The 27,584-nt window shown below is 39.2% G+C and overlaps 1 protein-coding gene across 1 annotated transcript in view; it reads left to right on the top strand.

The window, feature by feature from the left end:
* Nucleotides 1-25,752, top strand: part of CALCR (calcitonin receptor) — a 128,822-nt gene extending 103,070 nt beyond the window's left edge. Inside the window, exons 8-13 of the mRNA XM_057731804.1 lie at nucleotides 9,524-9,677; nucleotides 14,542-14,602; nucleotides 14,682-14,748; nucleotides 16,978-17,196; nucleotides 19,443-19,484; nucleotides 25,480-25,752. Of these exons, the coding sequence (XP_057587787.1) occupies nucleotides 9,524-9,677; nucleotides 14,542-14,602; nucleotides 14,682-14,748; nucleotides 16,978-17,196; nucleotides 19,443-19,484; nucleotides 25,480-25,752 (816 nt within the window). The remainder of the gene's footprint in view (nucleotides 1-9,523; nucleotides 9,678-14,541; nucleotides 14,603-14,681; nucleotides 14,749-16,977; nucleotides 17,197-19,442; nucleotides 19,485-25,479) is intronic.
* The last annotated feature ends 1,832 nt before the right edge of the window (nucleotides 25,753-27,584 follow it).

Genomic DNA, 27,584 nt, shown 5'->3' with positions numbered 1-27,584 from the left:
TAACTGAGCTCAGCCAGAAACCAGAGGGCAGAGAAGGCCTGAAGGAGATGTGCAGAGCAATTTCTCTGAGCGGGTAGGGAGTGCACTTGAAAGCACAAACAGAAGTTATCTAGCACACAGTGAATGGCCAAGGGATATTTTCATTTTGTTTCTCTGCTGAACTGTGTTATGCAAGCATCTGTAGATAGCCTCGTCTTCCAAAACTGGCATTTGACAGCTCTGCCAACCCAGGGACAAAAATGCATGAAATCTGCCCAGAGCGTGCATCCTGCGTGACAGTGGCATGGCATGGGAAAGCAGCTTAAATTGGCTTCTAATGGAGCCACAGTGTTAATAATTTTTGCAGTGTAAATACATCCAGAAAGGCATTATGATCCATCTTTTGAAACCATGGCATCTGTTCCTGAGACAGAGTCTTGTCTTAGGTGCAGAAGAGGTTTACCTTGATGAGTTTTCTTCTTCCCTGTCAACTGATTTTAATAAAAGTAATCTCATTTCACTTACTCCCCACAAGACCCCAGCAAAGAGTGGATATTCTCCTCATAGTTAACTGAGTAAACTGAGGCTCAGTGAAGGCACGTGTCCTCCACACTGTGGATAGTTAGATGTGGGATTCAAACACAGACCCATGTCACACAGAAGCCCATCTTCTCTCCTCTGTACCACATGGTGCTCTTGATTATCTTGATTTCTTTCCTTAGGAAGATTTTTCTTAAAGATAGTGGCTCGGCCACTTCAAAGTGATGATTTCCATAATTAGATATGCACACTTCATTTCATTAGGGAAGCGGACCCCCACTAAGATTAAAACAGGTGTAGAAGCCATTAACTAAGAATAGCTCAGCAAAGAAAACTCAAATTTGGGGCTTCCCTTTCCCATTAAATATGAAAACCCTGAGAAAGTTACTATCTGTACAAAGTAGGCCAGGAAATGGCACTTTAGTTATTGAATAATCAGCCCACCAACCTGGGAGCAGAAGTATTCTAATTCTTGAATAGACCCTGTCCCACCTCTTTTGTGGGGGTCTCATACCCACATGTCATGCCTCTGGTCCACTCTCTGGATGTTAGAGTAATGCGGGCTTCTCATCCATTATGAGATCATACTAAACCTGTTATCTTCCTGAAATAGTATAAATTCAGGACTTTTCTGCATTCACTATTAAATTGTAGAAACCATTTAACCTCATCCATCAAGTGAGAGTAATTAAAAACTGCCTTGCTTACTTCCAAGGGGTTGTCCTGGAGTCCCAAAGAAGCATAATGCTTTAAAAAAATTACCAAGGGCATAATATTGCAAGCGATTGCTCACACGGTTACTGCTAACCCTTGCCCTGTGGCTAGCTGCCTAGGTGTGTGTACATGACTTTCCCAACCAATCTGTTACCCTATTCATTTTCTTAGTCTCATAAGTTTTCGTTGGTGGATGTTTTCACTTTCATAGGCTACTTTAGGGACAGACATGCCTAGGTGTTCTGCCAGTCACTGCGCACAGGCTGTCTCCTAGCCACCAATAAGCCAGCTCAGCTCTGCCTTGCAGCTCCCCTATTGCCTAGAAACCTTTAATAAAGCCTGTAAGCAGGTATCAAGGGACCTGGCTTAGCCACGATGCAGCTGATTCCCTAGGAGAATGTGAATGTGAGCATAGGGGAGCCAGAGAAATTCATAGGAAGCTTTCTTCTAGATATGGAGGAGTGAGGATGGCTCTCACACACATTAGGCATTCTCAAAGTGATATAAATTTGAAAAACAGAGAAGAAGTTTATCTTTATGGCATGACTAACACCTGGTTCTCCTAATCAATATATTTTTAGCCTAACAAACTTGGGTTTTTTTTTTTTTTTTTTGACTATGCAAGAGCAGACTTCCTAGGAAAAAACTATAAAACTCTTGAAAGGTAGAATTTCATCCAATCAACCAAATGTTTATTGAGCACCCAGAACTCAAATTGTTGTCTGCAGGCTGAATTAACTTCATATCATTTGGGGAAAATATCTGTTTGACATTCTCTTCACAATCCCTAAGAATATGCCCAGCCTCACATGGAAACAGCTTCCTATGTCTTGCAACTGTATATGTGAGGCTCAGTCATTTATTTACCTATTTCAAAGTGTGCATCGATCTCTTTTTTAGTGGAAAACGAGCAAATTTTGGATATTTTGTTCAGTGTGCCTGAATGAGAAGTCTCCTTTCCTCTGAGGTTCAAATGAGAAGAAGCCACCAATCACAGCCCACTTACAGTGGAAAATGGGGCATGTCACAGTGTGTGAGCACACTCTGCCTTCTTTCACATTTCCAAATGTCTGTTTCTTCCATGGGACAAAATTTGGAAACACGTGCCTTTCACCAAATGCACATAAATAGCATAGACTAAAAACAAACGACCACAGTGACAAAAATTAATTGACATTTGTAAATTGTGAAGCATACCCTTGGCACAAAAGGGAAAAACTAGGACATTTGTTTTTAGTACTTTCTCTATTTGAACACAGTCTTTGTTTTCCAGTAAGATTTTGGTACATCTCTTATCTAATCCTCCACATACAAACACAGGACTACTCTCTCTAGGCGGGCAAAATTAGTTCAAGAAAGGGCAGGGAAGAGAACTCTCAAGTGGATACATCTTGTATGTTATTCATCCTTGACACTGCTTATATACTATTTCTAAGAGAGACACAGGTCTTACACTTTGTGTTGCATCTCACCTTGAAAATGTATATTCTGTCATAAATGCTATCATAGAAGTCCAATTTCTTGAGGATCGTTTCCTATCCAAAATCCTATTAAAGTAAATTACAGTTGAAACTACAAATGCAGGCATTAAGAATACAGGAATGTTTCCTGTTGTAACATATTTGAATATACAAGGGGTAAACAAGAACTAAGAAAGATTTGCGAGGTTTAACTAGAAAAGCCCCATCTTTCCCAGCAGTAAAGTTCCCCACCTCTAAAAAGAGAGAGAAAATAACATCCAAATACTGAGAGTCATGTCATCTGCATATTACTAAGTTATGTGCAAAATCAGGTATTTTAAATTACTCTTAATAAGTTATATGAAATATTGCATTTTTCTTGGAAAACTGACATTCCAGAAAACATTAGATTAAGGTCCTCCCTAGCCAAGAAGAGTGGAGATAATAAAGAAGACCCAAGAAAGAATAGACAAAAAAAAATTAGAAGGAATTTTTGAGAAAGGGAAGTTATTAGACATAGTGTCTACAAATATTTATTGAAGTTGCAATTAACATGAAAAACATAACCAAAGTCATAAACTGAAGAAAAGCACATCCATCAGCACTTCATCTGTGTGTGATTTAAGCATATGTCTCTTTTCTATAAAGAAGAATGTATAATTTTCTATATTAATAAAATATATAATTTTTAAAGATTCTTTCTTTCTTAAGCAAACTAAAGGCAGAATCGTGGGTTGTTCTTTTCATTTTGACCCAATTCTCGGGTCACTGAATCAGCAATTGAGAGGCAAAAAATTTTCCTTCCCAGTGCCCATGGGGATATATTGAAAAGAAAGTTATTTCTTATAAAAAGAGGCTCCATTATCCCAAATGCTTTCACACTACTTCTGTAAGGGTTTATTTTGTTGGGGGCAAAAGAAAACAGTGTTCTCACTCCTCAGCAGGGAATCCCAATGGGTTTATGGTCCCTTTCCCATCAAAGTAGTCAATCTCTTCCCTTGGAAGTTTTTTGGTTGGGCAGATTCTTTCTTGTAAAATCAAGGGTGAGAATCTTATTCCTTCACACAACTTTTTTTTTAAAGTTAAACTCAAAATAAATCATGGAATAAATAAGGGCTGAATAGATCCTTAGTTCATTGAATGATGTGAAAATTGCCCACTGTCATTTGTGTCATGTGAACATTTCATTTCCATAATATCTAAAATTTCATTTTCTTGTTCTATCTGCTTATTCAATGATCTTCGGGTAGAGAGTCAGGAGGCAGAATTAAAAGCATTGTTCTTGCTGCATCTAAAGGAAGCTGACAGCATACTAGTCATTTTCTGGAAAGAAATGTCTCTCTGAACTTTTTGTAAGAGTCTGAAAGGGACAGTACAGGGAGATTAGTTTTTACTGGGAACTTGAGCATTTTATATCTCAAAAGCTAACCAGTTGGGTCACATTTTCTATAGCCTCTTATGTAAGTAAAGTGAAATGAGTCCCAAGTTCTGAAAAACAAAATGAATTTCCTCTGTGTCTCACTTGTTCAGGACAGTTGAGCCAACAGGTTATGTCAGAACTTCATCCTAGTCATAGGAAGTTCAGCTTGGAATGGATGCTCAGAAGTGAGGCATAACTGATGAAACCAAGGACTCCTCCCACCTAGCCCAGAGGAGGGCATGTAAATGTGAGGGAGGTGACAGGGATAGCAGAGTTTTTGAGATGAGAGGTCAAATGGCAGATAAAACTGTATTGGAATTATCTATTTTGGTAGCCTATGAAAGACATTAGATTGAGAATGAAAAGTATGATGGATTTGAGGGACAGTGCCGAGAGAATAATGCCAAGACACGGTAATGAAATGAAGTATCTTACCCTGGTCATTTATGCTATTTCACTTTGCTTACATTTCAAGACCAGTAAATGGTCTCTTAACCAAGATTATATGGTACAGAAAAGTATAGAAGATTTCTTTATTCCTTTTAAAATTTATTATTTATAATCGACCATGTTCCCATATGGATTTGAAGAATTTTATTCCTAAAATGGCTATAAATATCAACCCAATCTCCAGTTTTTCTCATCTGATCAATCTGGGTGATACCTGTGCATGAGAAATTAGTGACCTTCAAATGGCATCTTGTGGCATGGTTTACATAGTGAGTGTTCATCTCGTTTGCAGCTTGTTTCCCCAGCTTTGTGAATTTAGTGCAGCACTTCTTGTAGATTTGTTTTCATTCTCAAAAACTTTCAGTTGAGTTACTATAAGTTTTGTATACTCCTTGGAGTATGTTGGTTAATTGCTAGAAAGCTGTGGAGCAATAGTCAGTTTTATATTAGCTGTGTTTAGGTGGATTGCTCCAAATACTATAGCATTGTTCTTGCTGAACTACTAGACCTCAAATCCCAACTCTTCTACTTACACATTACTTTTGAGCAAGTTACTTAACCTCACAGTGCTTCACTTTCTTACAGAGATATCAGTAATAATAGTACCTTTCTCAAAGAGTTGCTTGTGAGGATTAAGTGAACCAATACACCTGAAATCCATACACCCATTGGAGAGTAAGAACTCTCAAATGTTAGCTGCTATTATTATTTTTATACACATTTGTTGGAGTATAATTACTTTACAATGTTGTGTTCATTTCTGCTGTACAACAAAGTGAATCAGCTATATTTACACATATATCCCCATATCCCGTCCCTCTTGAACCTCCCTCCCACCCTCCCCATCCCACCCCTCTAGGTCATCACAAAGCACCAAGCTGATCTCCCTGTGCTCTGTAGCAGCTTCCCACTAGCTATCTATTTTACATTTGGTAGTGTATATATAGCAATGCTACTCTCTCACTATGTCCCAGCCTCCCCTTCCCTTCCTGTGTCCTCAAGTCCATCCTCTACTTCTGCATCTTTATTCCTGCCCTGTCACTAGGTTCATCAGTACCATTTTTCTAGATTCCATATTTATGCATTAGCATATGGCATTTGTTTTTCTTTCTGACTTACTTCACTCTGTGTGACAGACTCTAGGTCCATCCACCTCACTGCAAATAACTCAATTCTGTTCCTTTTTATGGCTGAGTAATATTCCATTGTATATATGCGCCATATCTTCTTTGTCCATTCATCTGTCGATGGACAGTGCTATTATTATTTATATTACAGTTGTTACCATTGTCATGGCCTTAAGCACTCATCATTTTCTAATTGTGGTACCCAGTTTCATTTCTATGTTACACAGCATGGGAGATGTGGAAACTCAGAGCATGTGTAAAATACTGCTTAAATCTAAAAGGACTAAGTATGAAAGCAGAATGCACACGCTCAGAGATTTTTAAATCACAAATAACCAAAAGGGCTATGGCCTTAGAATACAAAACTCATTCAGTCATGGCTTGAAAATCTCCAGTGAAGACTGATAATATCCTCATTACACCATATAGGCAAAGACCCTTGAGAGTAGCAAGCTGTTCATTTTTATTCCCCTGCCACATTTCTAACAGGCTTTTTCTCCCCCATATCGTTTTCTGTTTTCTCTGGCTTTGTTTCCCAAACTCTTCCAGTGTGTTTCCTTTGCCAATTTCTGGATCATTTTCCAGTGTACTTATCTCAAATGGGATTTTTTTTTTCTCCAGTGCTTTTTTTTTTTCTTTCTAAAAACACCCAGTCGTGACTACAGTAGCACAGGTTCAAGCTCATTTTCTCTGAGGCTTCATCAGAAATTTCTCTAAAGAAAGACTGCAATAGTTTCCTACAAAGTTAATGCTGACTTTCTGACTGTGGGATTTTTGTCCTTTATTCAGCTAGCTTTAAAGACTGTATAACTTGGCAGTTTTCAAGTTGATATGAGAGTCTTTTGCCCTTTAGTTTATCAATTGTACTGGCATCTTGACAAAAAGTTCTGTAATTCCTCCTCATGAGGTTTTAGTATACATGTGAATCAAAGTCAGGATGTTTCCCATTGCACTGTGAGTCTACTGGAACAAGAAGCTTGTGCTCTTCAGTGGTTCAGGGCTATGAGTACTGGAAGGCCAGCAAGTAACCGAAACATGAGTCAGGTGCTGAGGAAACTCCCTCTGCACCCTGGATCCATTCAAAGTGTGGCCCATAGGCCAACAGCATCGGCATCACTCAGGTACTTACTAGAAATGCATAATCTCCTGCCCCACGCTAGATCTTCTGAACCAGAATCTCTACGAATGGGACCCAAAACTCTATGTTTTAGCAAGCTCTCCCAGTGATTCTGATGCATGCTAAAATTTGAAAAGCACTAGTACTCTCTAGACCATTTCAAACAAATTTTTCAATTTACGTTATTTATTAATATATTTGTATAGCAGAGGATATGGTTTTAACTGTTTGCCATAAGTTTTCGAACATGCTTTTGATAGCCCCCAGTAACCAGAGAGAACCGCCTAGCGTCCTCTTCATTTTGCTTCCATATCGTTCATGCAGATTTGAGAAGTAAATTTGTAGTTAGCTGCCTCTTTTACTATAAGTGAGTGTGGCAGCCCCCAAATAATGCAAAAATTGGAGGAAGGGCAGAATGCTTGACAACACTCACTAATGTGTTCAACTTTGGCAGAATCTACTAATTCATTCCTTGTTAATTTTCACACAAATTGAGCTGATTATTTAATGTTAATAGCACAGACGCATTCGTTTGGTTCGTTTATTTGCTATGATCTAGGTGCCAGGCTTTGCTATGTAACCTGAGAAAAGAATTTTTAGTGGTATTATTGCTGGTTATAGAAATCACCTTTTGTAGAAGTCATTGTGCATGGCTGCATTTATTTGTTTCTATATTCATCTCCCCTCCAGAAGATGACTTTCTCAATTGCAATCACTGAACTTTGTCTTTGCAATTCTAGGACCTAGTCCAGGATTGAACACACAAAAAAATAAGCATAGTTTCTGCATGAAACTTAGCCACCATTTTGAAAAAAAATCAAAGAATCTTAAATAATAACACATGCTTAACCAAACTCTAGCAGAATATCCTTTAAGAAATAGTTGGTTGTTATTTTGAATTCTCCCTTGCCAAAATTTTTTTAAAGCCAAATAAAAACAGCATCTCACAATGTTTTCCTTCGTATGCTACTGTATCTAGCCATATAGAACATAACTACTGTAGGTAATGAGGGTTGGCTGCATATAAAATGTGAAGCCGAAGCTGCTCTGGATGACACAGAGCCCCAGCTTTGCCCTGGTCCATCATTTTTGCCCTCTTCTTATCCCTTCCTCCACAGATGGCAGCCACCAAAGCTTCTACCCTGGACTTCTTGATCCAGAAGGAATAGGGTTTTCAAGTAAGAGTAGTCTTTAAAATGAATCCAGAGTATCAACTGAATTTCTTATTTTACCTCCTTGTTTGAGTGTCATGTGCACACAGCAAGTATTTGCTTAACAAATGCAAACTAATAATATTATTAAGTCAAATAATCCCAATTTGGAAGGTAATCAGGTGAGAAAAAAAAGTCAGTGCCTTTATAAACCAAATATAAATTACTTTTAGAGTACCTGATGTTTTGAATTATCTGCACTACTGTTCCACTTTGGTCAGAATCAGAGGTTGATTCTGTCTCTGAAAATGTACTATTTGCCTTTTCATGGACCCAGCAGGCTTCTTCTTAATGTTCAGCGAGTCCTGAAAGGACTCAGCACATCAGATTCTCAATAAATGAATTACTATTGAATAGAAATGAGTGGTCCTGAAAAGGTTACTGCAATACTGAAAGTCATGTTATGGCTATTTTGCTTTATAAAAAAGAAGGCCTGAAATCTAGTCAGATTCAAAATGTAAAGCAGAGCATCTGATAAAATAATAATGCAAATAATCATCCCTAATATATAAGGTTTTGAATGCTAAATTGTTATTTTTGTTGTTGTTAGAGGGAGTCAAATGGTCCTCAACCAGCGACATTTTGCTCTCTAGGGGACATCTGGTAATGTCTGGAAAGATTTTTGTAGTAACTGGGTGGGTGATGCTACTGGCATCTAGTGGATAGAGGTCAGGAATATTGCTAAACATCCATCAATGCATAGGACAGCCCCTACAACAAAAATTATTCAGTCCAAAACATCAATAGTGCCAAGATGGCAAGCCCTATTCTAGAGGTCACTAGGAAACTATTTAGTGTGTTCTGTTATGTAGTTTAAACAATAATTATTTCTATGCAGACAACAATATGTAATTTGATTTCCCCAGAAGTGTGGATCCCACATCAGTATTGAGTACCAAGTGAGGATGCCATCCTTATCTTTGTGTCCGCAACACATGGACACCAATATAGAAACTAAGGCTCCCTTATGAAAGCAAAATCACTCACGTCAGTTGGGCTCAGCATAACTCCTGGCTCACATATTAGAAATTTATCACCTGGTTCTCTCCTCTTTTACGACTCAGTAGACTTCACTAACATGTCAGTGAACTTCAGGAGTGCATTAACAATTTCTGAGATATTCTTCTCATTGGCCATAGAAAAGGGGCCATAAAAGTCATGTGACGAATCCTTGGATGCCATCAAAAATTATGGGTCTCAGACACATTTATAGGAAAAATAAACCTGTCTAGTCTATATAAGTCACCAGAACGTAACGGGAAAAGAACATTTAGGGGACTAGGCTTCCATTGCCCTAGTTGGCTGTTTGCTTACATGTAATACTAATGATCTATGAACTACCACTCTGATTTCTGCATCTAGAGGGTGGCATGTGTTGACAGATGCTGGGGGAAACTGCGTTTCGGGCTGAATGCTGATACTCGGCTCCTTCTCACATTTACCCTCTGTTCGCGGCCAAATTGTTGCAGATGCTTCCACTGAGTGTCTCCATTTCTTTCCAACAGCCGATCTGCAAGATTTTGCACTTTTTCCACCAGTACATGATGTCGTGCAACTATTTCTGGATGCTCTGTGAAGGGGTCTATCTTCACACGCTCATTGTGGTGTCTGTGTTCGCCGAGGGACAACGCATGTGGTGGTATTATGTCCTGGGCTGGGGTATGTATTTTCTGCAGCTGAGTTTTGAGCCATCTTTACCCCTCTGTCTGTATATTCACAATCTTCTTCTAGTGTTGGTCAGAGAACAGTCAGGGGGAGATGGGACACAGGCAGAAATTCAGTCTCCAAAAGAACTTGATAGAAGCTTTGAACAAGTTCATACAGACTGTGATCAGCCTGAGGCTGAGTGCAGCGGAGGCGGGTGATTATGAGAACGTCTTCAGGAAACAAACCCAGCTAACGATGGACAGAAAACATGCCCTGATTGAGAGATGACCTGATTAGATCCCCCTTCAGTTTTATTTATCACCTGTTTGTAGAACAAAGGACAATGTCACATTTTGAACTCTGTACTCTCTTCTCCTGGCCCCACTTGTCTGCCTCAAGACTATTCCTTCCTGTCAACCCCGCAGCAGTACTCCTCTAGTGAAGGTTCAGGAAGTGGAATCCAGCTGAGCAATAGACATAACCACATGGGCCTCCAAGTAGAACCTATCTGACATCACAGTGCATGGCAATGGCTTTGAAAAGCTCACGGTGGCCCTGAGGTATGCCTTGAAGTATGGCTACTTCTGTAGAAATTGACTAAAGTAGGGTGCTGAGGTCCTTGAGGGCTCTCTAGAATTGCTGTCCTTCCCCCAGGGCTGCTAAAAGAAGAGTGGAAGGGAAGCAGATAGATAGTAGGGCAGTGAGGGAAAAAGCTCTGGGACAGAAACACATTGGGTGAAACTTCCATAGTGGAGGAGGATCCCAAGGGCCATTCCACACTGTCTGTAGAGCCAAGGGCTGCCCTTACTCTCCACTGACAGGGTGACCATGACTCCTGGAGCAGAGGCTGTGGATTGCCTTCAGCTAAGCCTGACCTTTAATGTAGCATCTTGAGGGGCCCTTAAAAATATCAATAAGAGAGTGAGGATGTCATGAGAAGGGAGGATAATCTGAAGGCTTTCTAAAAACAACACACTTTGTACTTAAACCCCTGCCCAACAGATACTGTTACCAACTGTAGAGAAATGTTTCAGAGAAGTCTTATAAGCAGCCCAGAGTCTTCTCCACAGTTTACTCTAGGGATGGCCCTATACAACATGTATTTACTAAACAACTCTCCCTAATAGGAACACACGGATTTTTCCATAAGATGTTATGGAAAAACCCAAACAAGCTTTTTGGTCAACCCAATACATTACCCAAACCCAGTTGGAGAATCCTTTAATTGTGGGTCAATAGGGCAGATATTTGGGTTTCCTCAAAGTTGAACTGATGATGATACAGCTCTTTGGTTGTAAGTAGCAGAGAATAAGATATTCAATTTAATTTAATCAGAGAAATTATCAGACTCTAGAGTATCTCATGGAAGTCAAAAGTCAAAATGCAACAAGGCTACTAAAAGCACTGTACCCTGGCATCAGCCCAGCTTCCTGGATTTTTTAACCGTCAGTAAGGTTAGACATCAGGCTTGTGACTATCCTGCCCATCCCACATCAGGTGCTAGGTCCTCCTGTTTTTCCCTGTCCTTGAAACAGGCCAGAATACTATCAAAATTGTTTTTTGTTGTTTTTTCTTTTAGTTTCAGCTTTCCACAAGAAGCTCATCTTTCTATTCCCTGCCCTTCTCAACTTCATATATACCCTCTAAGTGATTTCTAGTCTTCTAAAACTGGTCATGCCAGGAATCAACTAACTACAATCTAATTCCCCCCAATAGCAATTCTGATTATCACAATAATAATGATTGGTACTGGTCATATGCCTTCCAATTGAAAACCTGAAAATAACATCCCACCCAACCCATCTGCCCCCATCACACTCTCTCTCTCTCTCTCACTCACACACACACACACCACTTCTGTCTGATCTAGTTTACTTATTTCCTTTGAAATAAAATGTATGGCATACTTCTTGCACCAGTTTTTACTATTTAAAAACATCTATCTGCCACACTCAGAAAATTTTTCACAGAAGAAAAAGGCTGCAAAGTTATTCTTGCTTGCGACATTCAGCAGAGATGAGAGCACCCTGGAAGAAACAATTTATACTGCTCTTTCCATACTGATGCATTGCGAATTCGTTATAAAACTTTTAGCACCATCGTAGGCAGCTCTATGAAGACATGTGCTTAACACACATTGATGTGTGTTACAATTCAAAGGAAAAAATAACAAGCTGTTATATCACAAAGAAGGTAATGAAAATAAGTAAAATATTTATGGGATACCTTAACCTTCCTTAATCAGAGAATACTTAAAACTTTATCAGAATGATTCAAGTAGAATCCTAAGGAACATCATGTTCAGTAAGGTAAGCGCAGAATCATCCATGTAAAAGAATGAGAAGGATTTGCATTTCCACAGACAGGTGTTTAGAAAGATAGTCAACAAGTATAGTTCTAAAATGTAATTTTTTTTTTAACATGCCTGGGCTAAATCTATCTTTCTCCACTCCTACACACACTAAAATCCCACCAAACTCCTTACCATTCAAAAATCACAGTACCAAATCTCAATTCTGAGAATAAAATTGTAAGACAGCTGTGATGACTTCTTTTAAAGAAATAGCCTTCTCTTAGAACTGCAGGCAAGCCTTATGTTTGGATGGGATGAAAACAAGTAAAATTACAACCAAAATAAATTCTCAACAAAAATAGTTTCACAGAAACTTTAAAGAATTTAATGGAGCAGAGAAGAAATTTCTACTGGATATTTTTATTGTCCTTTTGAAATTATTTTCACACCAAAACAGTAGGATAGGTCCTAAATTGTAGGCCCAATGCCATGAAATAAGGTGTAACCTATATTTTGAAAAGAGTTTGAAAGTGGGACAGCAGAAAATTTGACCCAAGAAAGCTACATCCTAAGACCTAAGTTTGTTTGCAAGTGATGTACATGTCATCCATTCGTTTCAGCTGTGAGTAATATCACCCACTCCACCTCAAAGAATTATAAGAGACAATATGAACATCACCCTATGGGTGAAAAGTATCTGGTGGTAAACTTCTCCCCAACAGAAAATGAAAGAAGGCTTTTTTCAGTAGTTACTTCCTTACAAATCTGCAGGGGACAACTTACTGGTCAATTTCTCTCAGATCAAAGCAACTTCAAATACTGATGTTTAGGGGACTTCCCTGGTGGTCCAGTGGTTAAGACTTTGCCTTCCAATGCAGGGAGTGAGGGTTCAATCCCTGGCTGGGGAGCTAAGATCCCAAAACCAAAACATAAAACAGAAGCAATATTGTAACAAATTCAATAAAGACTTTTAAAATGGTCCACATCAAAAAAATAAATAAAAATAAAAATATTGAAATTTAGTTCTCAGAAAAAGCATTTATTTTACAGCCCTCTTCAGACTGATTCTTCGCCTTGCTTGTTCTGCCCTTGTTATAATCAAAGAAGGAAGTCCCCCCCCCAATTGAACTTTATAATCAACAAATAGAATTTATCTAGTGCTCCTGAAGAAGAATCCTAGGGAGAGAGTATTATTCTTACTGTCACCATCTTTAGTGGGAGGGAAAGGTTGTTATGACTCTTGAAGCCTGGAAGGGAGAAGGGGAAAAAGAAAGAAAAAATAAACTGTAAAAAGTGACATCATGGCTAGAGGAAGGCGAAGAGCCCTAGGAGTTAGCAGATGAGGGGTCTATACTCTTCTCTATATTAAGTAAGAAACACATTTTCCATTCTACGAAATGGCAAGGTGGAAGTGAAATCTCCATGTTGTCTCTCTTGCTGTCTGATTCTAAAATGTGTATTTCAAAATAAATTCAGAGAATGAATTTCTGATTCTAAACCTGAGTGGGGTGTTAGAACTGCTGTGAATAAAACACAATTATGTTTTGTGTAAATAGTCAAACTCAAAATTCTCTCAAGTCAAACATTTAATTGATGGTCCTATTTTGAATTATATACTTCATGGGTTAAGAAGCTAATGTTGTTCTTAGGTGAAAATTCAATATTCTGAGTCTCTTTTTGCATATAATTCACAGAAAATAAAAGTGTGGAGGTCTAATTCACTTCTGAGACATTTCTTAATCTGATAATAGTTTGAAAAACTCTGTCTACAAACGTCTCAACCAAATCAAACAATATTCTATTGTACATGGGTACATCTGAGAAAAAAATATTTTTTTTACAAACATTACATCTTTACTCTAGATTACTTTTATAGAGTATTGATTGATTTTTAAAAGATTCAGACTGACAGGATGCATCCCCAGAAGCTATCGCCATCGTTCTCTTTATAAATTCAAAGTTGGTTTTGACGAGTACTTCAAGTTTACTCAGGGAAGTAGATTCTGAGCTGCTTTAATAAAGGTCTTGCAGCCAGAACTTACAGAGGGTAGTGCGTGTACCAGCTACTCTGAAGTGTTCTTATTGAAAGAAAATAGGATCAATGCTCATGATATAAACAGAAAAACAAAAAGCCTGGAAGAATACTGAGAGCACCAAAAAGTCTTCAGAGCCGTCAGTCTATGACTTTCACATGCTGTCTCAGGGCCGTCCCCTTCAGGACAACCCAGCTCCCCTCTGTAAGAGAGCCCAGTTCACACACAACGAAAAGCTTTCTGGTCTCAGTTAAGTCATATCATCACAGGCATAACAGTGGTGTTCTAGTCATAGTGAGAGTAATCATGTACCTACCACACTGGATAATTTATGAAAGGCTTTTAATTATCTGGATGCTGTTAACCAAACTCTCTGACAGCACATGATGTTCTAACCAAGAGCATTTTTACCTGGTTTGACCAAAGATAATTTACACAAAAACATCAGGGCAATATCTTGACAAGACGTTAAATTTGCCACTATTCTTGAAAGTAAACTGCAATTGCCATACTCCTGTGGTTATAGCTTTTGTCCTTTTTCACATTTTAGGGCTCCCGCTGTTGCCGACCACTGCTCATGCCATCGCTAGGGCGCTGCTTTTCAATGACAAGTAAGTACTGTGGTTTTTTGTTAACATATTTGTAAATAAAATGCAATTGTATTGATGTATTCCCTCCTCTTTTCTTCAGCTGCTGGCTGAGTGTGGACACCAATCTGCTTTACATCATCCATGGTCCGGTCATGGGGGCGTTAGTGGTGAGAATTGCTTTTTAAATCCATTATTAACAGTTAATTTAATGATAATCTATAATAAGAACAATTTGATTTCAGAGTCTTTTTAAAAAATGATTTGTATTTAATACAATTGGGTGGGGGGCCAGAAGCACATTCTATGCAAGCCATAGCAACAATATAGATGGGGTTTTTTTCCCAACAATTCTATAACTAAATTCTCCTACTTAAAGACCAAAGGTAAAGACGTTGCTGATAAGAAAGTGAGAGACCACAAAGTCCCCCTGTACCATTCTCCCCTAGGCTCTGCCACACTAAACCATCTTCCATTTCGCCTTTGGTCCATAAGCTATCATCATGACTACTACTGAACATGCACTGAAAGTATTTCAGGTACTTCACAAACACTGTGGTGCTGTTACTAACACCACCCCTTCAAAGTGGATACGTGGAGACGGTTTACTCATGAGGAAAATTAGACCCAAAGGCTCAAGTAAAGTCAATTACAGTCACATGACTGGTAAGAAGCTGGGCCGGGAGAGAATATGACTGTCTGAATTTGCATGCGAGCTCTTTATTTCTACCCATGGTCTACTAAATGTTGGCCATCATCAGAACCATCAATTTTAATATTTAGACATTATTTTCCCCATTAACCTCAAAGACAGTGTTTTCTTCAGGTAAGAGTAAGAAAAATACAAATTGAGTCATAGACCATATTCTGCTCCTGCATTGAAGAAGCATCCATTAGTAACTGATCAAATTGGGTTATCACCCAGACTGTCTCCTAACTTTCCTGGCCTTTCCAAAGCAAATTCAATTTCTTTTGCCGTTTTTCAGAGTGGTATTCACAAGGACCTACTAACATGGGTCTTGAATATTTACACAACACCCTGTAAGAATTCAATTTTATTAAAGCTCTCTTTCCTTTCTTGAATTTTTGGGGTAATAGCATTTATTTCGATTCCAGGTAAAAGGATCATTCTAATTATTTTTCAATAAATGATTGATTAAATTTTTAAAACAACCTTGGTTTCCAAACTAATCTTCACAGCCAAAAGTAGTTTTTTGTGACCCATCAGAATGGCGGATATTAAAAAGAGTGACCATACCAAGTATTGGTAAGGGTGAAGAGCAATGAGAATTCTCACATAATGCTGGAGGGAATGTAAGATGAAGCCCCCTCTTTGGAAAGCAGTTTGGCAGTTTCTCATAAAGTTAAGCATACACTTACCATGTGAACAGCCTATTCCACTCCTAGGTACTTATCCAAGTGAAATGAAAACAGGCCCACACAGAGACTTGTATACAAGTACTCAGAGCATGCTTATTCATAAGAGTCAAATTTTGGAAACCATTCCGATTTCCATAAGCAGGAGAAGGAATAAACAAATTATGTGTGTGTATTATTTATATAATGCAGCACTACTCAGCAGTGAACATGAATGAAATGCCACTATACACAACACGAGTGAATCTCACAGATGGTATGGTAAACCAAAGAAACCAGACACAAGAGAATACACACTGCATGTTGCTCCATTTCTGTGATGATCGGAAGCAGTGGTTGCTGAAGGTGGGGGGAGGGAACTGTGGACTGCAGAGGGATAAGAGGGGACTTCCCGGGGTGGTGGGAATGCTCTTTTCGTGTCTGGAGTGGTTGTTACACAGGTGCATACATTTGTCTAAAGTTCCCAATGTAAACTTAAAATCTCCATTTTATTGAATGTACATTATACCTCAATGAAGTGATTTCTTTTTAAAAGTGTTATTAGAAAAAAAGTCTGGATTAGATTTCTCCACTGCACAAGCTTTACAGATAAACTTTTCAGTCCTCATTTTACTTTAAGAAGTCCTGACTAAGGGGAAAATCTTCGTAATGAAGAGATAAGAAAGTGAAATCTAAAAGTGTCGTGTGTGACGTCCCTTTGTAAAAATTATAAAAACCTAAATAAAGAATAAAACACCTTCCTTAGAGTTGAACCTAATATACTTATATATACAGGAAATCATTTTCTCATTTAGGGAAAAAGGGGAGGAAATGTCAATTCATGTCTGAAAAGAGTATTTGGCTCCACTGATGCTCTGTGTTCTTGCAACACGGAGTAGGTTATATTACCTCTCAGGCAGCCTCCTGTGTCCCGCGTAGGTGCCATCTGCTCCCTACACTGGATAAATGAGAACTGAGGGACGTGGGTGCCCTTCAGGGGTGCTGACCTGGAGAATTTGCTCAGGACAATCATGTCTTTGCAGATCAACTTCTTCTTTTTGCTCAACATCGTCCGGGTGCTGGTGAAGAAGATGAAGGAGTCCCAGGAGGAGGACTCGCACATGTACCTGAAGGCGGTGAGGGCCACTCTGATCCTGGTGCCCCTGCTGGGGGTCCAGTTCGTCGTCCTTCCCTGGAGGCCTTCCCACCCAGTGCTTGGGAGGATCTATGACTATGTGATGCACTCTCTGATTCACTTCCAGGTAAGGAAACCATTTATTCAACCACTCGCTCAGCTAGTTGGTGCAGGGGCCACAGTTTTCTGGGCCTCCTCTGATGCGAATGACCCTTTAGAACACGTGTAACCTGGAAGGGAGATGGTGCCTCTCTGCCTTTCTCACTGCTTGCTTTCCCATGTTTTGAATCTTAAAACTCAGCAAGGAGACAGGAAACGGGAGGCATGAGCTTTGAGAATACATCTTTGTGAAGACAAACATATTTGTCCAGAGACTGAGCTACTGCCCAGTGCTGAGGACAGAGCCACTCCCACAGTACCTTTGACCTTTCCTTCCCCTCCCCAGGATCTGAGGGCCACACTGACTTTGCTTTATTGAGGGGAGTGTTGTGTTGAAGACCAGTGTAACCAATGCCAATGGCTTTCCAAACTGGACCATTATCAACACAGTCACCAATGCCATGAAAACACAGGGCAGAGGAGCAGATGTTTCCATCAGTATGAAATGCCAACTCTGGACCCCGAGCTGGAATCTGTATCCCTCTTAAACTGGAAGCCAGTTTCCAATCACTTCACTTCATTGCCTTGGCTCTGATTAGAGAGGTCAGGACCTAAGAATATCTCTAGTTGAGCCATTCCTACCATGTCAGGCAGACCACAGAGAATGGGTAGGGCTGTCCAATCAGAGATCATTGTAATGACAGCTATCATTCACTAATATGCTGCCTTCAGGGATGAGGTGAGTATTCTTATGCCTGTTACGGATAAGGAGGTGGACTTTTCTGGTTAGTGGCAAATTCAGGAGCTATAACTCTAAAGCCCATGACCTAAAATCTCATAACTTACAGCCTCCAAGTCAACAGGCCCAGCTGAAACTGTGAAGGAAACCAGGTTTTGTGAGCACTCTGTTGCTTCTGCTTTCCTGTTACTCCCACTCCCCTCAGCTGGTCCCACCCAAGCATATTCTCTCTGTCACCCATACAGTAATTTTTCAGACCCTGCTTTCATAAATACACACGGAATTGTTTTTCCACAAGCTGTTATGAGAGTGGCCACGTCTCCTGCTCCGTCAGCCTCCATTTGTCAGAGGGATGTCAGGAATCCATCCTCTACAGTTCAGGGACCACATAGGGAAGTGTATCCGGGTGTCTCCTCACATGGGAGAGAATGGAGCCGCCTCTTGGGGGCTTCCCAGGTGGTCCCACGTCTGCCACACGAGAGTGGAGAGCGGCCGCCCTGTTCCCGTTCACTTTGCCTCAGATCCAAAGCCTCATTGAAGGCACAGTGCTAGGTACTTTTTTTTTTTTTTTGGGGGGGGGGTACACCAAGTTCAATCATCTGTTTTTATACACATATCCCCATATTCCCTCCCTTCCTTGACTCCCCCCACCTCGAGTACCCCCCACCCTCCCCGCCCCAGTCCTCTAAGGCATCTTCCATCCTCGAGTTGGACTCCCTTTGTTATACAACAACTTCCCACTGACTATCTGTTTTACAGTTGGTAGTATAGTGCTAGGTACTTTGAAAGCAAGTACCTAAGTGTCCTAAGGCAGAAGTGAGTTCTGCTACAGGCTCTTAGGCCAGAGTTTTGCTGTCTCAATTTTTCATGTCCAAGAAGTTTTTTCTACTGGTGAGGCTTAATGTGAAGTAGCAGGTCAAGATTAATAGGGCCTAAAATCAAGTTTAGGAATTGTTTTAATAATCTGATCTATTATTTTGGCCATTTCTGTAGACAGTTAAAGCTTGGACACAAGGAATCTTCTGGGTAGTGACCAGAACCTCAGAAGTTACTTGTCCTTATTGTAGAGATGGACTTGGCTGGGAGTACAGTGCTGCACTAGTTCTCCATGAGGACACAGCGCACAGTCAGGCCCACAGCCATCCTCTGTGACACGTGTGCTTGCAACAGTTTTCTCTACTAAACTCTACAAGATCTCAGTTTTTAAGTTTTTTAGGTACAAAAATTTTCAAATCCTCTATAATCAGTATATTCTGCTATAAACCTCCATGTTAAAGGCACCAGTATAATAACCAGATTGACAAGGGCAGTCCTTTTAGCCAAACAATAGAATCCTAACAGGAAAAAGGCATTTCTAACGGAATATTCTTGTAGTGAAGCACTGGACATGAGTGGTAGTGATTGTTTGTCATCGAGCCTTGACTTGCAGTTGCCCTAGTGAAATGTTCCTCTCCAGGTTGTCTGTTTATACTGATTACTAAACAACACAGTGCACACAAAAATCACTTCGACTCTATTTCTCCTCCTCTTTTTAGGGATTCTTCGTTGCTGTCATTTACTGCTTCTGCAACCACGAGGTAAGCGTGCATTTCATGTAACACCATCACTCGTTTATACAAAGGCAGTCGCTTGATGCCAGTGTCATACCACTTAGTACTTTGAAAATCGCCCTGGAGTTAAGACTCAAAAGTGAATAAGTAATTTGTTATCTGAATATTTAGATCAGAAAAATCTAGAGATCCACATGGCCGGTGTTTTAAGGGTTTTTGTAGCCAGAGTTCCCTTTCTTCCAATGATATCTTGCCCGAGAGCCCAATTTGTAAAACAAAAGTGGAACTGCTTAAATTTGTACCAAAGAACTTTCAGCACTTCAAAGAACATGATTTGAAAGCTCCGTCATTTTTCAGGTGAGAAATCTAAACTCCAGAAAGATCACGTGACTTGCCTATTGTCACAGTCATAGTTTATAACCAGGACTAGAACCCAAATTTCCTGATGCCCAATTAAAATGGACTAAATCTTCCACTGCACGGCATTATGTCTATGACTCCTTCCCGAAGCTTCGTTAGTACATTTTCTCGTTATACGACTCATAACTTTTAATGTAAAAGTATTTATGATAATTTTAAATTAATTCCTATTAAGAATAATTTATACCAGGAGAAATCACATTTTGTTAAGAGATCAACGTATTATTTCCCAGTTAGTAATAAGAATGATTTTCTAACCATTATCAATTGATACTTAATGGATTTTCTAGTCCTTATTTCCTCAGTTAAACAATAAGCACCTATAATGTTTCAGAGCTCTACGACCTCTTGCTCGTCTCCAACCCCCAAACTACAAGATTGTTGCTCCCGTTCTCCCTTTTTTTTTAATTAATTTATTTTTTTTTATTTTTATTTTTTTTATTATCCATTCTCCCTTTTAATTGATACATTTTATCCCTTCATTCATTCATCCATCAACTCATTCTTAATGGAACAAAAATATACCGTGAATTCACTATTGCTAGGGACTATACTGAGACCCTGGGATAGAAATGAAGAGACATCCTTCTGTTGCCAGCTGTTAAAGTGTCTTTTCCTTTAAGAAGAGTAAAAACAAATAGAGCTTAGGTCACCGCATCTTTACATCAATTCCTGTGAATGTATATCCCTGCCTTTTGAGTGGGCCCAGGTGGCATACAAAAATAAATGTTTTCATCTAAAATAATATAGGGCTAATATAAAAATCAGGTTCAGGAAGGGCATACCTTGAAAGCACGAAAGGATTGCATGCATTTGTAAAAATACCTCAATATTGATTATGTCTTAACCATGATGCCGTCTTTGAAGTGGCAGGCATAGAAAGCAAGCCCAGGGGTGCTCCTAACAATTGAAAGTCTCTAGTTCAAGTACACTGTGTCTGCTTTTGGAAGTAATCATCTCCATTTTAATCAATATCATGTTACTGGGGGAATGTACAAGTGTGACATTTCTAATAATATAGAAATTGTGTACTGTGCCAAATGTGATATCACAGCCCCAAGGATTGTCTTTACAACACTGAACGTAGGCAGGGCACTTACACATGCAGGAAGTGATTTCCAGCCACACCTGAGATAGGGTTGTGATCAGGCTTTGCCTGGCTGAATGTTACATTTTAGCAGAGCTCTAAGGGGCTAATGTGTCAGTTCTACAATGAAGAAAATGGTTTTAATTTTTATATATTATCCGTATGTTATCAGTGATTCCTACCATGGAAACGGATCGGATAGTCAATGGGTAGACTAAAAGCAGGAAAGGAATTTTGAGAATTACAGCACAAGGAATCAGGAGATGACCGTGAGAGTATACTTATGTAACAGACATTTCCCACAATTCTTCCAAGAGTGTGGACATCGACCATCCAATCATTTCATTAATTATTAAGTATCTAAGAGACCACAAAAAGATGATTACAGCTATAAAGATGCCCAATTTTTCCAAGCAGCAGCTTAAAAATTTAGAGAGAGTACTAACAGCACAGTGGAAGTTCTCCCTTTTTCATTTTTCTTGCTATCGCCCATGTACTATGAATAAAATAGTTTGTGGATCAAAGAAGCAAGGTCTAAAAGGATCTCAGTTTAATAGTCACAAATTATAAGTGTGTCAAAACTAAAATTTTGTTTATTTGCTATAAAATTTTGTTATTAGCTTGCTTTGAAGAGCTCATTCCACCAGCCTCTAATAGTTTACAACAGTCTCTTTCTACAAAATATTTATTTAGTTCAAAAGGCTGTGAACAAAAGCACTCCCCGTTGAAGTTCATGGTGGCTCCCCTCACCTCTGACGACCTAGAGACCCTTTCACTCTGCAGACCCCAGCCTTATTCTGAGACACCAGTCCTCTCTTCCAGCCCACCTGAGGAGACTTTCTTCAGCTTTGTGAAGGGCCTGTGAAGCTGTCTTCAGTACGTGCCACAGCCACTGCCACCCCACTGTTCAGGCACCATGTTGGACATGGTACCAGGACAAGAGTGGGACTTCTTTACGAGCCTATCAGTTTTCAGGACTGTGCTCTCAGAATCAACGAGAAAGACCTGCTCCACGGGAGTGTTTCTATTATTCCTTGCTTTCTTTCTTCTCCCCATTTTTTCAGGTATTCCCCCCATGAAGTGGAAATGCAAAGTCATGTGTGTCTCTTTACGTCGCTCTCTCCTCTTCCTCTTAGGGGGATGGGAAGGGCTCTGTACTCACCACTTCCCCTTCCTGTCTGTAAGGGACGCTCCCTATGTCATATCCTGCATGTTTTCTATACTATTGCATTTGGTAAAGTTCTATGTTCAGACCCGTAAGGTTATCACTTCATATGCAAAGATAAGTTTTTCTATTTAGAAATTCTTTCTCTCAGTATAACCTAGTTTTCAAAAATATTATCTTTCTAGAGACTCAAGAACGTCAGCTTTGGAACTCAATGATTTTTTTGTCCTAGACAAAGAAAAAAAAAATCAGGACTCCTAGGATAAATCCCACTTTCTATTCAGCAACACGTAACTGCAAGTGCTTATAATGAACTTAAAAGGAAAACAAAGGCCAAAGACAAAAACATCCAAATTCAACCACAAAGATTCCAGCCTGATTTTCTTTTTAACAAACATGGAGGCCCCAAATGTTACCAACCTTATACAGTTAGTTAATGATAGAGCCAGGTATAATAATTATGTCTTCAAGCCATCAGACCAGGGCTCTATTCTTTAAAGTTGGCAATAAATTAATTGATATAATCAAGGAAATATGAAGTGATCTGTGTTAATTGCTTTCATAACAAGCAATGAATTTATATAATTCAAAACTTTGTATGTTATACTTACCCTGTGGGCAACTCCTTATATTTCTGATGCTTTTCAGGAGCAACCAAAGTCTCCCCTGTTTTTTTCAAACAGATTCAATGCCCATATTCTTGTGATGAAAGCAGCATTTCACTCAACCTGTGGTATTGTAGGAGATAATTGTCCTTATTAAACTGTAATTATTGAAGTGTCTTTCACATGCTGCTAAGGGCCTATTCTTACATGTGTGGTTTACAAATGGAAGCGGATTGCCATTGCCACACAAAAGGATAGGTTATAATTTTGGAGTACAATTACAGGAGGCTATGAACATTTCTGTAATAATTTTTAAAAATTAAAATAGGCTTCAAACCCTTTGGCCTCATGCTGGGTACCTCATTAGTATGCTTGGCTACTCCAGTGCAGATTATTTTAAAAGGACAGATGAGGCGAAACAAAGACTTCCTTTTTTTTTTTTTTTTTTTTTTTTTGCTGGGCATTGTCTGCCGTGGATATCTCTAAATATCTGTGTTACATTTTTGCTATAAAGACAATGTTGGTATTTAAAAGATGCTGAATCCACGGAAACTATCAGTTCCCTTTATCTGGGGACATTGCTTCTCCAAAGTTACACTGAGCCAATATATTTCCTAATTCTTCAGCAGGGCATTTGATAGTTCCTAGATTATAAACCTGGCATTTAAGGACCTATGTTTAATAGACAGTACAACCCAAATAAAGCATCACTATCTCTTCGCTAGTCTCAACAAGAAAATACATTGTAAGGAAATCCAAAGTCCAAAAGAGAATTGGAAAGCAAATTAAATATTTACTAAATTCTTGAAGAGATACTAAAGGAGAAATTTCACTGCATGGCAAAAAGTAAAATTTACTCATTTTTTATCTGGAAGTACAACCCAGTAGGGATGCTCTTTCCCAGATATATTCAGCTGTGGTTTTATATCAGTTCTTTCTGATATAATCAGTCGTCTCTCTTCAATTCTGTAGCTCTCCCTACTGCACAGATTGCAAAGCAAAAGCCCAGAAACTGACAGGGAAACATAGTTATCTTCTTGGGCAGTGAAGTGGAGGAAAAAGTGAGTATTGGAAGGGGAGAGTCTGAACTATTTATTCATTAATACCTTTAATAAACGCCTTTGTATTTGAAAATATATTCCTAGGGTGATCTTCCCACCGAGAATATTTTCTTTCCTTTTCCCAAAAGATCCAACAACATTCTTTTCCCAGTGCAAATCACAATGTGAAGAAAACTTTCATTTGCAATAGCATCAGATGTTTTACCAGGCTGTAAAATAGTCTTTGTGGAGACCTAGCGTAGAATATATGAGAGACAACTGAGCATAATATCAGAAACTATGTAATTAAGAGCTCTTTTTATTTTCTTAGCACCACCACCCTCCAAATACATACATACATACATATAGATAGATAGATCTATCTCCACACATATGATAGAAGTTTTCTTTAGTCTAAAGACTTGAGGCCACCATCCTGCGCCATAATAAGAGTATAATAATAGGAATAATAGTAGCCTCCTTGTATGGTACTTACATCTTAGAAGTCACTTCGCTTCATCCTGCAACAATTTAATCCTTCAAACAGCTAGGTGAAGTAAAAGAGTTGTATTGAAGAAAGGAGTCTCAAAGGGGTTAACTGTCCTACCCAAGATTTCATGGCTAATGTGGGCAGAGTCAGTTTCTTGACCCAAAGTTCAATACTTTTTCATGGCTTCAAATAAGACCCAGTGAAATGGCCTTATTGGTGGAAAAGGATTGGAAAGGTGATGTGTTACCCAGTGACAACTCTTCCCTCCCCTGCAGCTAGTTGCTGGTACAATATTACAAGTGGTTGCTTCTGATAATTTCCAAAATTAAAGACCCATTGGCGCTCAACAGCAATTCCCCAAATCATACACCATGGCGTGAGAGAGCAGACCTAATAACAATTGTAGATGACCTCGTGGTTTACAGTTCACCTCAGGGAGGAATTCAAGTTTCTTCCTTAGATTCACTCTAGACATTTTTAGCACCCCCACCCTAACACCACTGGATGCCAACACACTAATTACAATACAGTCATGGATGATCATTTTCTTGACTTAAAGAGTTAGAAACTCATTCTAGAATGGATGTTGACAACCATTCAACAAACTTTTGCTGAATAGCTGCTCAATGCCAAACAGCATGACATCTGGTAATACAAAAATGATAAAGACATGGTGAGTTAATCACTAACCAGAGTTTTATCAGCCATACCCATCTCAAGCCACATGGGATAAAGGGAAATCAACAGTATGAGGCCATTGTCATAAAATCCAGAACTGGGCAATGGTTTCCATATATTTTTTTCATGACCAATAAAGCGTAGATTTAGATGAAAGCTTCTGCTGTATCAAAGGTTGTAGCAGATAAAAAGGTTTCAAACTCTTTCTCCCTAATACGGCGTGCATGCCATATTGAATGTGAAACCAAGTCAAATTTCATTCACTGAATATAAGAGCTAATGAAGAAAGCTTTGCTCAAAATAGCAAATAACCTCACCAATGGTAGTTGAGGCAAGTAACTCAGTTCTCCAGTTTGCAAATTCCTCCTCCAAGATGGTATATTCCACAGCCAGAGCATTTACCACACAGCCCTTTAGATGAGAATTACAATTCAACCTCCTCTAAACCTCTGATAAGCTCCAAGAATTGTGCTCGTGAACTTGGCTCAGGTCATTTCCAACAATTATATGAACACAAGGTTCTCTTTTCTCTTCCAGGTCCAAGCCGCTCTGAAGCGCCAATGGAACCAATACCAAGCCCAGCGCTGGAACGGCCGCCGCCACGCCAACCGCGCCGCCAATGCTGCTGCAGCCACTGCTGCTGCCGCCGCTGCCCTGGCTGAGGCTCCTCAGATGCCCGTCTACATCTGCCATCAGGAGCTGAGGAGCGAGCCCGCCAGTGACCTCGGCGAGGAGGGTGCTGAGGTCATCGCTATGGAGGGTGCTGAGGTCATCGCTATGGAAGTCATCGAGCAAGAGTCGTCCGCTTGAATGTGACGCAAATACAGCATCGTGATCACTGAGCCCTCATTTCCTGGGAGAAAGTCTGACCATGCATTTAAAGTGATTTCCATCCTCCCAGGAGCAAACATCTCATTTGTGAGAATTATTATTTGTCCATAGTGAACCTGAAGAAAGTTTTACTTGGTACTATTGCTATCGGGAGACAGTCTAGGAATGGAGTCTCCCTCTGCAACACCTGTGAACTCCTGTGAATTCCATCTTTCATCCAGGACTGAGATACAAATGTCATAGTAATGCAAGCAAAGTATCCAAGTAAAACACAATGAAATTGACCTAGTTCAGATACAGGGTGCTCCTTGTTAACCTTGAGCCATTTGTACCTTTGAAAAATTAAAATCACTGTCAATGATTTTCTTTTTAACTCTAAACTTTGAATTAGGATACTTCTGTATTTGGCTATGGATCTGATTTTTAATTTTTTTTTAATTTCAGTCAATCCTGATATTTCTCAGATGTTTTACCATCCACACGATGTAAACTGCACAAATTATAATGTGACCTCCACAAAACAAAGTGGCTTTCTAATATAGAGACGACTAAGTGTGTGGGGGGAAAAGATCTGCATTTGGCAGGAAAATGTAATGCCTTGAATGAAAAAGAAATTTAGAGTCCGTTTGCTCTAAACATTAGATGGGTCAATTTGTTAATTGGTTTACTAATATTTATGCTCAGCTTGGTTTTGGGTAATCCCATCGGTTAGGCAGGCCCTAACTGCTGGGAGGAATTGGCCTTCATGTTGAATGTGCTTGAGTTGCTAACATTTATAAGTTGGGAGGTCACAAAGAATCCATCACTAAATTTTTCACAAAACTGCCAAAAATATAATTCCTAGTGGAAGAGAATACTCTCTTTGGAGAGAGTTTTCCACTTTCCTAAACTCCAGGATTTATAAAGCAAATCACTCCAAGGTTTATAAAGCAGATTACCTCTTGCCCTTGGGTGCTATCTAGCAGTAAAAGGTAAATTTGTTTAAGATTGGTAATTAAAAGACTCCATGTAAGTCCATTAACTGCTTTCCACCCAGCTTCTAAGCTTAACAAGATCACAGCCTTTTCCAGAAAGATTCAGTAGGACTAATTAGAAAGCAGTTTGTAGTTGACCTCTTGTTTGCTGCTATTAGTGAAACAGGAGGGGGAAACAACTGTTAACAGCTACAAGTTTAACTATATACCAACTCATTTAAAATTAGAGTTTCTTATTAAAATCCAATATTATATTCCCATACCTCTCTTTACTTCCTTCAATATAAAATCTTCAACAATCCCTGAGTAAACCAGTATCATTACTGGCACCTGAAATTAATTTGTGAATTTGCAACAGTAATCAGTTACCGTTATTTACTTTGTATGCTAAAAGAGGAGATACCCTGAAGCCCTCCAAATTTCAGGTCTCGTGTGTCATCTTATGCCACTGCCTTTCAGAAATGATATAGTTTTGGAAAAACAAAAAGTTGATTTGTTCTGGTTGCATATTTAGTGCACCCAAAGAAAATTATATTCTTACAGAGAAAATGTATTTTGGATACTAAAGTAGTTTAAGTCTCCTTTACTTGAATGTAAGGGAGGATTTGAAAAGAGGGTATTTTTCCAATCACAGTGTTTATGTAATAGTATACCTATTTTTGTTTACAAACATGGAAAACAGAGTATTTCTGGCAGCTTTAGTACAAATGTGATATTTTGCTGAAATGTTCTAGATGCTATTGTGCTAATATAGTAGTGGCTGAAGAAAATCAAACAGCTTACTATAGAATTGTGCACAGTGCCAAAACTATGTGAAATGCTTACGCTGTATCCATG

The sequence above is a fragment of the Hippopotamus amphibius genome, chromosome 4, assembly GCF_030028045.1.
Source record: "Hippopotamus amphibius kiboko isolate mHipAmp2 chromosome 4, mHipAmp2.hap2, whole genome shotgun sequence".
Classification (NCBI taxonomy): Eukaryota; Metazoa; Chordata; class Mammalia; order Artiodactyla; family Hippopotamidae; genus Hippopotamus; species Hippopotamus amphibius.
Note: the sequence above shows the minus strand (reverse complement) of the source record. Positions and strands in the feature narration are given on the sequence as shown.